The sequence below is a fragment of the Euleptes europaea genome, chromosome 1 (genome assembly GCF_029931775.1).
Source record: "Euleptes europaea isolate rEulEur1 chromosome 1, rEulEur1.hap1, whole genome shotgun sequence".
In the NCBI taxonomy this organism is placed as follows: Eukaryota; Metazoa; Chordata; class Lepidosauria; order Squamata; family Sphaerodactylidae; genus Euleptes; species Euleptes europaea.
In genome coordinates this window covers 67,576,661-67,590,003 of record NC_079312.1, presented here as the reverse complement: position 1 = coordinate 67,590,003, position 13,343 = coordinate 67,576,661, and the positions used below count along the sequence as shown (strand labels likewise).

The window sequence follows — 13,343 nt, the reverse complement described above, 5'->3', positions numbered from 1 at the left end:
AACCCGAAATGATTGAGTCATAAAAAAATAATAATTTCTCATATTAATGGGATGGCAAGATCCTCTCATTATTTTATTAAGTTAAAGGCATGGATGGTGGGGGAGAGAGTAGGCATTTGAACTCATATATATCCACTCCTAATATATACTGGGGAAGATACCTTATTGATTGGGGGGGGGGGTTGGTTTCTGGATCAATATTAGAGATTCTCAGCAATATCAGCATTGGTAATGAGACAGGAATCTCTGGTCCCTATTCAATCCTGGAGAATGCATTGTCTTGAGCTTCATTATTAGTTGTAATTCAGCAGACTCTCTAATTTCCCTTTGAAATCCCTTTGTAAGTTTTTCTATGTTTTTTTTTCCTGGTGGGTTATAGTGAGGGGGGACCTTTGTTTTCTTGCTGGTTCTTTTAAAAAAGTTTTCTTTGGTTATGTTTTGGGGCTTAAAAGGGTTATGCTGTTTTGTTGAGGTATCTTAGGTTGTTTTAGACTTAATTTTAACTGCTTTGCACTTTAATTTGTAAGGGTTGTGTACTGGGCAGGACTCCAGGTTGTTGCTGTTTTTAAAAGTTTGTTTTTTGGCATTGTTCTGGTTTTAGAGTTGTTCTATAGGTGGTTTGAGAGCCAACGTGGTGTAGTAGTTAAGAGTAGCAGACTCTAATCTGGGGAACCGGGTTTGATTCTACACTTCTCCACATGAAGTCTGCTGGGTGACCTTGGGCCAGTCACAGTTCTCTCAGAACTCTATCAACCCACGCAGAGGCAGGCAAAGGCAAATCACCTCTGTACATCTCTTGTCTTTTTTTTATAAATATTTTTTATTAATTTTTTTCTTGTCTTGAAAACCCTACAGGGTCGCCATGAGTCAGCTGTGATTTGGCGGCACCCACACACAGTTGGTTTAAAGATCTTTTTGTGTTGTGTTTTTTGGGTGAGTGGTTTAGTGGATTTTTGGTATGTGCCTGTTTTGAAAAAAATAATTATTCTGAAGGAAATTTCTGGTTAGGTTTTAACAACAGCTAACCATAGATAAGGGTTTAGGTATGTTATGAAACACAAAATAAATTTTGTCTTAGGGTTCAGTGTTCTCCAGACAGTATAATTAGGATTTTGTTAGGTTTCCAAAATAAGAAGAAGCCGGGTGGTTTTTGAAAATATAATTGTAGCATGGGCTTACTTTTAAAAAATTATTAGTCTGATCTGGGTGTCAAAACAGTGGAAGCCAGGTGGTTTAAAGAAAATAGGGTTTAGGCTGACCGTTTTTATAGTCTTCAAAAAAAACTGAAGTAAAGTTTTCAGAAAGTCTGTGGAGTAAGGCAGTAGCAAACCACCTCTGCTTGTCTCTTGGCTGAAACACCAAAGGTTGCCAACCTCCAGGCAATTCTGGAATTACAATTATCTCCAGACAACAGAGATAAGTTCCCCTGGAGAAAATGACTGCTTTGGAGGGTGAACTCTATGGCATTATAGCACACTGAGGTCCCTCCTATCCCCAAACCCTGACCTCTCTACCCCCAAATTTCCAGGAATTTTCCAACCTAGAGTTGGCAACCCTAGGAACACCCTCTGGCTGCAGTTACCGTGAATCAGTGGTGATCTCAAAAGTATTTTTTTCTTCTTCTTTTGGAAAGAATAGAGGTTACCTTAATTTTTGGAAAAAATTGCTTGCAGGTTTTGAAAAAAATAAAATAAACTGAGGTTTTTGAAAAGGGTTCTATACTTCCATCTCAAGTTGCAGTTACAAAAAAAAGTCAGTTTTGAATAAACTATAGTTTATCCTAATATCTGAATCAGGCAAAATAATAAACACTGGCTTGTTTTCTTGCCTGCAAACTAGGGCTGTAAACCAGGATTCAGTTGTGGTTTAGAAATGAAGCTCATTCATAAAATCTGGATGCAGCAATAGTGCTTTAAAGATGTTATATAAAACTTCTTATTTTAGACATGGGGCTAAAATAAAATTGAAAAATAATGACTGGAGTCATTGATTTATGTTAGCAGATTTCATGCCTATTGGATTGTTTTTTTCATTACTGTGACCAATTTTGCATTTCAAAAACTACATTCAAACGATATCACAACAAACCTCTGCTTGTTTTGACAGGCACGGACCTGGCTTATTTTATATGCTTACCCTCTCCCACCTTCCTCCTCTCACATGATTTCAATGATTTCTGATTTAGAAGCCTTGAATCAGACTCTAATTTGCATTGATCTCTGAATGCAGGCAGCTAGGCATTTTGAAATTGTTATTTAGCTTATTTATATCCTGTCTTCCTCACTGAGACTCAAGTCACAGTTCAGAAAGGGGGGATGTAATCATGCAGTATACAATAGCACATGAAAAATGCAATACTAGGAGTACAAAATTGAATGACAACATGACCAACAATGTGGACATAGAATATAAGATATATAGTGAACAATGCAAGTGAACAATAAATAGAACCAGAAATACAAAACTGAGTGCCAATACCAGTGCAATAGGAGTAGGAATATAAAATTAAATGACCATGTGAACAGCAATTGTCCAGGCTGGCGTAGTGCAAGCAATGGATGAAGGATTACAAAGGTACAAGGGAATGCAGGTTCTGCTCCTCACTCCCATGTGAAGGTGCCCTCCCCTCTAGACCATTCTGTCCCACTGCAGATCTAGAATGCCTTCCTAAACATTTCTATTTTGCACATTTTGTGGAATATAGTTTGTTTCCTTGTTACAGAGTTATTTCACTGCCATAGGTGGCCATTTGAAACACCAGATCATCAGAGGGTATCAAATGGGAAAAGTCGACAGGCATGGCTTGCTCCATTTTTCACCTCCTAGGTCAGGGGTCGCCAAACTCATTAGTCAAGAGAGCCAAATGTCAACAGTACAACGATTGAGATTTCTTTTGAGAGCCAAATTTTTTAAACTCAAACTATATAGGTAGGTACACTGTTTATTGACTTAATAAACTTTAATTAAAGTTTTAAGTCTTAATTAAACTATAGGTACACTGAATAAAACTTGACATAAAAATTAATAATGATCTTATTTATTGATAAAAATTAACTTGTAAGTAAGGTATCCATAACATTAAATCATGACAATAACTGCAGCAGCAGTACTGTCCTGCCTGTGCCCCAAAGAACCTAACAGGCCTGCTCCTCTGATCCTGGACTAAATGACCCCAAACGACTATTGAGGGCAGCCGACCTAGAAAAGAGAACGGGCTCTCCAGGGCTGGGTGGGAAGGCATAGTTTGCAAGGGACATGATTCACAGCAGCTCCCACGTGAGAGAAAAAACAAACGCATTTGGTGCTTCTCAGATCAGAGTAAAGGTGGCTTAGAGGGGGACGCAACATAAATATATTAAATCCCCCCCGGGGGGGGGGGAGAAGAAAGCAGCAGGAGCAGGCATTTCATCTGAATGGAGAGAGGTGTCCAGTGGGGGGGGGGCACAGGGATCAGTTCTGGGCCTGGTACTTTTCATTATTTTTAATAATGATCTGGAAGAGGGCAAGAGAGGTACTACTCCAGATGACACCAAATTGGGAGGAGCAGCGAACACACCAGGTAACCAGAAGATAGAGAAAGCATTCAATGAGATCTGAACACACTGGAAAAGTGGGCAGATGTGAACAGGATACAATTCAACAAGGATAAGTGCCGAGTTTTCCATCTGGGTAACAGAAAAGAAAAGAAGCAGGAGTAGAAACCAGGAGAGCACCTACTGCACAGTGGGGTGCTGAATGGCTGTGGGGAGAGTGTAACCCCCCCGTTCCTTTTGAAAGAGGCACAAAGTAGCAGGAAGAGGGGAAACCTGTAGTAATAGGCCAGGGGAGGGCTAACAATTGCCAGACAAAAAGGCCCACTGTTTTCTTCCCCCCCCCCACCATCACCCAGCGAGGGTCCAGACGTCCAGGGATCCCAGGCACAGAGGAAGAGGCCAGCAGGTCCCCGGTCTGTGTGTGTTCCATGCAAACAAACAAGGTGGAGATGCACAGTCCATCCATCCTCCCCCCCCCCCACCCAAGGACATGCCAGTTCCCTCCTGGCCAGAGGGAGGGGCAGGTGCTCACCCCACCTACCATACTGAGACTGACGGGCTCCAGATTCAGGGCAGGCAGATGCCCGAGCAAGGTGGCTTGGCTGGAGGAGGCCCCCCTCCCTCGGCTGGAGGGGCAGGCAGGCAGGCAGGCCCTCGTGTCCAGGCGGCTTCCACGGGGGGAGGGGGAGAAAGGAGAGTCCCCCAACGGCCCCTTCCTCCCTCCCCGGAGAGAGGGAGATGCACAGTCCATCCATCCTCCCCCCCCCACCAAGGACATGCCAGTTCCCTCCTGGCCAGAGGGAGGGGCAGGTGCTAACCCCCCTACCCTACTGGGACCTACGGGCTCCAGATTCAGGGCAGGCAGACGCCCGAGCAAAGTAGCTTGGCTGGAGGAGCCCCCCCCCTTGGCTGGGGGGGGCAGGCAGGCAGGGCCGCGCGCCCAGGCAGCTTCCACGGGGGGGAAGAAAGGAGAGTCCCCCAACTGCCCCTCCCTCCCTCCCTCGAGGCCATGGCGCCAGCCCCCTCCCAGGGGCAGCCTGAGCACGGTCTTGGGCTCGCTCTGCAGCCCTGGGGGCGAGGGGACGAGAGCGGCCATACCGAAAGAGAGGCCTGCGCGGCAGGGAAGGAAGAGGTGGCAGCCGCCGGGCAGCTCGCTCTCTGCCTCCCCCTCCCGTCCGGGCTGCGGGCGGCCTCCAGTGAGAAAGGCGCCGCACAGGGCTTCCTCCTCCGGGCGAAGCGCGTCCAAAGCAATGAGAATTTCTCTCGAGCCTTTCTGAAGAGGGACTCGAGGAGCTGACAGCAGAAGCCAGGAGGCAGCGAGCGGGCTTACCGTGCAAATATCTAAGCGGCGGCCGCTCCCTCCGCTGCTTAAGAAACCCCCAATCCCCACAGCAGGCCAGCCAGCAGCAGCAGCACGTGGTCGCCCCTTTGTAATTCGAGCGCCTCCTGCGCAGACTCTCTCCCCACAGCAGGCCCGCCAGCAGCAGCGGAACGTGGTTGCTCCGACGTAACCCAAGCACCTCCTGCGCAGACTCTCTCCCGCCCCCCCCTTTTGCTACTCAGCCTGGCCCGCACATGGAAAGAGCCGCACTCAAGGGCTCAAAGAGCCGCCTGCGGCTCGGGAGCCGCACTTTTGCGACCCATGTCCTAGATCATAGGATGGACTGCAGAATCTTTTCAGACTATAAAGAACCCATAGCTCAATGCTACCTGTTTTCAGTGCTTAGGTTCCCAGTTTCTGTCTGTGGTGGATCCGGGTAACTACCAACCCAACGGCTTGACCTCTATACCTGGAAAAGTTTTAGAACAAATAATCAGTCAATTCTTGAGCATTTAGAAAGGATGGCTGTGATTAGTATGAGCCAGCATGGGTTTCTCAAGAACAAGTCATGTTAGACTAAACTTATATCCTTTTTTGAGAAAGTTACTAACTGCCTTACTGGAGCAGGGGAATGCTGGAGACATAGTTTTTCTTGATTTCAGTAAGACCTTTGATAAGGTTCCACATAATATTCTTGTTGACAAGTTGGTAAAATGTGGTTTGAATCCTATTATTGTTAGGTGGATTTGTAACTGATTGGCAGATCGCACCCAAAGAGTGCTTGTTAATAATTCCTCATCCTCTTGGAGAGGAGTGACAAGTGAGGTGCCTCAGGAATCTGTCCTTGGCCCTGTGTTGTTCAACATCTTTATAAATGATTTGGATGAATCAGTACAGGGGATGCTTATTAAATTTGCAATAATACTAAATTGCAAATAGGATAGATGACAGAGGCAAGACACATACTTGGATGTTCTTTGTAATATCACCTAAAGTATTGTGTTCAGTTTTGGGCACCACAATTTAAAAAGGATGTAGACAAGCTGGAACATGTCAAGAGGAGGGCAATGAAAATGGAGAGGGGTTTGGAGACCAAGTCGAATGAGGAAAGACTGAAGGAGCTTGGTATGTTTAGCCTGGAGAGAAGACGACTGAGAGGTGATATGATAACCATCTTCAAGTACTTGAAGGGCAGTCATATAGAGGGTGGTGTGGAGTTGTTTTCTGTTGCCCCAGAAGGTCGGACCAGAACCAATGGGTTGAAATTAAATCAAAAGAGTTTCTGGCTAAACATTAGGAAGAACTTTCTGACAGTAAGGCGGCTCCTCAGTGGAACAGGCTTCCACAGGAAGTGGTGAGCTCTCCTTCTTTGGAGGTTTTTAAGCAGAGGTTGGATGGCCATCTGACAGCAATGCTGATTCTGTGAACTTAGGCAGATCATGAGAGGGAGGGCAGGAAGGGATGTGTCAGTGTTTGGCTCTTGTGACCCTTTGTTACAAGCACAGGGTAACGCTGATTGACACTTTGGGGTCAGGAAGCAATTTTCTTCCATTCCAGATTGGCCAGGGATCCTAGAGGGTTTTTGTTGCCATCTTCTGGGCATGGAGTAGGGGGTCACTGGGTGTGTGTGTGTGGGGGGGGAAGGCAGTTGTGAATTCCTGCATTGTGTAGGGGGTTAGACTAAATTACCCTGGTGGTATCTTCCAACTCTATGATTCTATGTGTGCATGTAATAAAATATTAGTGGATGGAGCCCATTTGAGATCTGACAGAGCATGTATGAGAGGAGGTGCTTCCTTTCACACCTTTATATGCCACTGCCCAAGGCCAGGACAGCATGAAAGGCATTGTTGCAGCCAATGGGGCTGGGACAGGAAGAGATGTGCCCCTTCTTGGCCTTGGGCCACCTCCACTCTGATCTGGGATGGGTTGGATCTCTTCTGGGATCTGACTGGAGGGGGCACAGGGAGACAATGCTTGAAGTGGCAAAGTTGGTTGTTCTGAATACCTCTTTGTGGGTGGAAATAAATGCTAGTGTTTCATTACATCATTACATGAAAAAAACACTGAATAATTGACCACAGGATATCTGAATGCTGTTCTACGTTTCATACGTGGATGTTCTTTGTAATATCTCTTCAGTTCACTTCATCGACTCATCCATTAACACTGTTTACAATTTGAAAAGTACACATTTTTTCTGAAGCTGAATGTAGGGTTGAAACATATTCCTTTTCTCTTGCAGATGCACTAAGAAAACTGGAAAGAAGCCCCCTGACCACTCAGAAAAGAAGCCTGAAATGATAATACTTCATTATTTTGTCGTAAACCTTTAGGCAAAAGATGTGTGTGATTAACAGAACAACAAACAAGAATTTAACAGAGGCATATTCAGTTCCTCTAGGAGTGATCTTGGGAGGCATCTCATTGACCACAGTTGTCATGAATATTTTGGTCCTATATGCAGTGAAAATGGAAAAGAAACTTCACACTGTCGGCAATCTTTACATCGTGAGCCTGTCCTGTGCAGACCTTGTTGTTGGTGCAGCCGTCATGCCACTGAACATTTTATATCTTTTGAAGAATGAGTGGCTGTTAGGTAGACAAGCTTGCCTGTTTTGGCTGTCAATGGATTATGTGGCCAGCACAGCTTCCATATTCAGCCTCCTCATACTCTGCATAGATCGTTACCGTTCTGTCCAGCAGCCACTAAAATATCTCAAGTACCGGACAAAAACTAGAGCATCTATCATGATTTCCGGAGCTTGGCTGCTCTCTTTTATGTGGGTAGTCCCAATTTTTGGCTGGCGCAACTTTACTCGTGATAACAGGATAGGTGACGGGGATAAAGTATGTGAAACAGATTTCTGCAGAGTCACCTGGTTTAAGGTCTTGACAGCTATAGCCAACTTCTACATTCCATCACTGATGATGTTGTTTTTCTATGCAAAAATATACACAGCTGTCCAGAGGCATTATCAGCACAGGGAGCTCATTAATGGATCGTTTAGATCTGCCTCAGAAAAAACAATTCCACCCAATTGTAAGCTGCGAGAAATACAAGAGATGTGTTCACTAAGTGAAAGTAAAAATATAGGATTTTACTGTCATGAACATGACAGTCAGAATGACAGAATGGAAGCCCAACCTCCACCAGGAAGCTTTATTGAGGAATCACAAGTATTTCATAAAGGAAGTGCTCATGCAGGAGGAAGGCACAGCTGCTTTCCTCTAACTATTGCACAAAATGACATTGTGGTGGGCAATATTGATAGGAAGTACACCTGTGCCAATGAAAGCATTCAGAATATGGAGAAGCCTTGCCCCCAAGAATATGAAATAAGCAAAACATTATACGACCATACCTTTGCAGAGAGACCTTCTTGTAGACAACATTCAGATCCTACTCTGGAGCAAAATTTTCATATCAAGAGGCACTTTCCTCAGCATAAAAACAGCAAAGACAGCACAAGCCTTCATTCTTTGAAAAAGACGTGGAGGCGGCTGCGTGCTCACTCTCTGAACCATAACCAAGGGCTGCGTGTGAACAGAGAAAGAAAGGCAGCTAAACAGCTAGGCTGTATAATGGCGGCCTTTATGCTGTGCTGGATTCCATACTTTGTATTATTTATGGTCATGGCATATTGTGAAGAATATTACAATTATCACGTTCATATGTTTACCATCTGGCTTGGCTATGTGAATTCTACATTAAATCCATTTATATACCCGCTTTGTAATGAAAACTTCAAGAAAACTTTCAAAAAGATTCTTCATATTAAAAGCTAATCTTTCTTGGTGATAGTTGTATTCGGGAGTCGGGGGGGGAGTGCAGTGGCAAAAAAAGAAAGAAAATAGACTTTTCTGTATTACAATAAACATTGCAAACAAGGCAGAAGATTTTAAAAGATCATTGATGAAAACAGAAATAGATGCAAAAGTGGGAAACATGTTGTTTGTCCTAGATAAAAGTATCTTTAAACTGTGAATTCTATTTAAAGAAGAACCCATGCTCACTAGGACTCAAAAAAACTAAGGCTTCAGCCTCAGGTTTGTTACTGTTCTGTAAATATTTTACACTGGTTTTTGTTAATTTTTAAGTTCCATTATTTGGAACAAAATTGGAGAGAGAGAATGAAATATGCTGGTACTTAATCTTGCTTTTGATGTAAAAATGTATACTTCCACATGCAGTTCAGTGCTTAGTTTGGCATCAGGCCCTTCTTCAGTTTATGTGTTCTGCTTGAATGAAATGTACATTTAGATAACATGTCACAATCAGTTTCCTTGAGTGCAATTCAGAAAGAGAGAGAGACGGACGCTTTCTTACCCTTTAAAAGGGCAGAATCCAGAATCCTGAATCCTTTCTAACCATGCAATCCTGAAAGGGGGGCAGAGCTGCTTAGAAGCTGGCATGACCCCAGAGCCTGTGCCACTTGCGCCATCCAAAGTGGCAATGACACTGGCACAGGGTGAATTATGCCGGCTCCGGGGAGCAACACGGAAGTGTGAGCCTTGGGTGCTGGCGCAGCCTCCCCAGCAGCATTTTTCAGGCACCAGTGTCCAGGGGAGCATTCCAGAGGTGTTCCCTTTCACCTTGGGAACACCCCTTTTTGCAGGTGTCAAGTTATGATTATGGAATCGATGATGGTATGATTCTAGGAGGTGGCCCGTTTCGGGCCATCACCTAACTACCGCCCCCTCCTCAGGATTTGGCTGCCCATCCTAATAGTGTACAATTCATGCTCTACTTCTGTGGCTTGTACCCTTCTGGTCATTACATTTTTTTTTAATCAGAAGAGAGTGAAACAATCATCTCCTGAAAATGTTCTGTTTAATGTAGCTAATATATTATGCTAAAGCGATGGAAAATAACCTACTTGTTATATTCAACTGCCCTTTTTAGGGCCAGTTCACACAACTGTGCATATAGCTTGAAAGTGTAACATTTGAAGCTGCTAAACATCTTGTGTCAGTTTATGGAACATTGAAATACTGTATATATTTTTACAGATAATACAGGTTCATGAAACAGTTAAAACTTTAATGATACATTTTGTTCCATGCATTGATTTCAATACTGAACACATTCTATTTGCTATAAGAAATCAAGATCACTTCCCAAAATTTCAGTATGTCATTTTATATTATTTCCCATATTTTTAATGGTATTACAGGAGTTTCCCATCTAGAAGCTACTTACCGTATATACTCGCGTATAAGCCGAGTTTTTCAGCCCCAAAAATGGGCTGAAAAAGCCGGCCTCGGCTTATACGCGGGTCAATACGGGGGGAAGGAGGGAGGGGGGAAACTTACCGCCGTCGCTGCCGCCGCCGGGCCCGTGCCGCTTCCTGCCGCCAGGAGCGGCCTTGGGCAGCCTCCTGCAGCCGCAGGAAGGCTGCCCCGCCCCCCCTGCCCCCCCGCCATTTTTCCTGGCTGGGAGGGGCCTTGGGCAGCCTCCTGCAGCCGCAGGAAGGCTGCCCCGGCCCCTCCCGCCCCCCCCATTTTTCCTGGCCGGGAGGGGCCTTGGGCAGCCTCCTGCAGCTGCAGGAAGGCTGCCCCGGCCCTTCCCGCCCCCCCTGCCATTTTTCCCAGGCGGGAGGGGCCTTGGGCAGTCTCCTGCAGCTGCAGGATGGCTGCCCTGGCCCTTCCCGCCCCCCCCGCCATTTTTCCCAGGCGGGAGGGGCCTTGGGCAGCCTCCTGCAGCCGCAGGATGGCTGCTCCGGGTCCCCCTGGGCCTCGCCGCCGCTTCCTCCCGCCGGGAGCTGCCTGGGGCAGCCTCCTGCAGCCGCAGGAAGGCTGCCCAGGCCCCCCCGGGCCGCGCCGCCGCCGGACCCTCGCCGCTGGAGAGCCCTGTCAGGTAAGCCTGCGGGGGGGGGGAGGGGTTATAAGCCGACCCTCGGCTTATACGGGGGTGCCTAATTTTTCCCCATTTTTGGGGAGAAATTAGGCACCTCGGCTTATATGCGGGTCGGCTTATACATGGGTATATACGGTATATTCAGACTACAACTAATATATTTTATACTAATTTATTATAATCTGCTTCCTTTTACCATCAAACAACCTAACAATTCTATCTTTGGGTTGAGCTGAATGATATATCTAGCTACATCATTTTTTTAGGAAGGGTAAGTAAGTTATATTTATTTGTAGGTAGCCAAAGTCCTTTACAAAATAAATTAAACGATGAAACAAGAAAATTATACAATCAATATAAAATGCAAAATGCCATATAAATTATGATAAAATACAGTATAATTGGAGTATATCCTAGCTGGCCATCAGTTCTAGCTGGTTACATTCTTTGGCACCAGTTTAGTTCTTATCTTTTTAGCTGCTAAAGTAAAAAGTGACAGCCTATAAGTGATAAATGAGTCAGTGTCTGACAACAAAAATACTAATTTATTGGAATCAGGAAGCAAGTTTAACCCAGTTAATATCGTACGAAGGAATTTTTCCCTAGGTATTACGTAAAGAGGACAAGCTAAAGTATAATGGTGTAAATCCTCTATAGCAGAGCTACAGACATGAATGCATTGCACTAATGGTACTTTATTATATCAGCCATCCAATATTGCAGTTTGCATTGTTTGAAAATGTAAAAGATGTGAAAGCCATTCTGAGCTTTTGGATTAAGACATTAACTAGATATTTGGTTCTGAAATGGTCTTTTTAAAATTAATTTAAACCATGGAGAAGATTTAGATTGAAGAATTAATGATCTATCAATCAGAGCACCACCCTTGTATACCCAGTCATGGAGCATAGAGCTATCTGCTGAAGCACCCAGCTGGTCATCCAGGATAGAATAACGAAAAAGAATATTATTAATGATACAGAGGCGAGTTGAATCCTTGCTCAGCAAAAGATTAAAGGATTGTTCACTAAACAAATTTGTATTAGCATTTTTCTTTTTCTTCCAAAGTTTTAAAATGACTAGATGAACGCGAGCTGTAAGAGAGGGAATGCTGGCTCTAATCAGGGTCGCAGGGGACCCCTTCTAATTTTGAATAGTTTCCAGACTAAAACGTTCTTTCCATTCCCACACTTTGATACCATATAGCAAGTGGGGGACAGCCTTACATAGAAATACTAGCTACATCAGTTGCACTTGTTATTGTTCCAAGACTTTCCTCTAGAAATTTGTAAGTCTTTTAAATGAACACCAACAGTGACTAATCTGTGTTTTGTAACTCTCAATACCATTAGTTTGGTAAACATGATTTATTTTACAAAGTATTAATGCCATCTACACATCAATCTATAAAGCTTCTCTGACATATTTAAGTAATCTGTTCCTGATATCCTGATTCTCTTCCCATTTTTCTGTGGCCAGGATATCAAAGAGCCACATGAGCTAGTTCCATATACTTCCAGGTGATCTGGGTTTGTGGTTTTCAAACAGTAGCCACACAGAGAACTACTTTTGAAACTGAGGTACTTTTGAAAAGTAATTTGTGATTTTTGTTGGAGTTTGCTGTCAGAGTGTTGAAGGGGAAAAATGCTTCCCCAGGCCACTGGGCATCTCTAAGTTATTTTTATGTATTACTACCGTTAACAATTTTCAGTCCTGAATTATTATAATTTTCTGGTAAGCTGTTTTGCCATGCCACCCTAGGCTAGGGTGGCCAGCTCCTGATTGGAAAATACCTGGAGGTTTTGGGGGTGGATCTTGAGGGGAGGGGTTTGGAGAGGGGAGGGACTTCAGTGCCATAGAGTCCAATTGCCAAAGAGGCCATTTTTTCCAGGGGAACTGATCTCTGTTGCCTGAAGATCAGTTGTAACACTAGGATATCCCCAGCCACCACCTGAAGGTTGGCAACCCTACCCTAAGCAGAGTTGTACTTTTCTATTGAAGTCAATGGGCTTAAAATGGTGTTACTCTGCTTAGGATGGCACTGTTAGCCATTTTTCATAATTATTTCTGTTACATACAGAATGTTGTTCATAGTTCTAAACTGAAACCACTTTAGTAAGCTCTCTGTCATATATTGTTATTTATAAACTATTTCTAGTTGCAAGAGGCATCACCGTTATTTTTCTTACATTAGGTGCAAGTGGTGTTTTCTTTGCAAGCATTGGTAAAATAGCTGATCATTTTGCCCATTTCTGTACATGAATTAGGATAATACATGGCATTTGTTAAAAAGATCTGGGAAAGATTTGTTAAAAAGATCTGGAAAATCTATGACTAGTCCTTTGTGTGAAATTACCAAACTCTGATTACCATTGAAATTAGGATGAAATATTATTGGTGTTAATGGTGATACCTTTGGGCTTACCACATTTCAGTGCTTGTGTTACAATTCAAAATGTCTTTTTTTCAGATACTTCCAAAAGTGGCCTTCAGCAGTTCCAAAACAGGCCTTTGTAAATGACAATTTGTATTAAGATATCATATGAGTTATTCCTATTATATCTTTCTCCCTTTCCTGCCCCTTCTCTACAAAATGTTCTATGAAATCTTTGTTTTTGTTGGAAGGATA

The 13,343-nt window shown here is 43.9% G+C and overlaps 1 protein-coding gene across 1 annotated transcript; it reads left to right on the top strand.

The window, feature by feature from the left end:
* Nucleotides 1-7,190: 7,190 nt before the first annotated feature.
* On the top strand, nucleotides 7,191-8,643 carry HRH1 (histamine receptor H1). Its single transcript, XM_056866541.1, has one exon. It carries the CDS (start codon nucleotides 7,198-7,200, stop codon nucleotides 8,641-8,643), a length of 1,446 nt encoding a protein of 481 aa, XP_056722519.1. The 5' UTR covers nucleotides 7,191-7,197.
* Nucleotides 8,644-13,343: the final 4,700 nt, after the last annotated feature.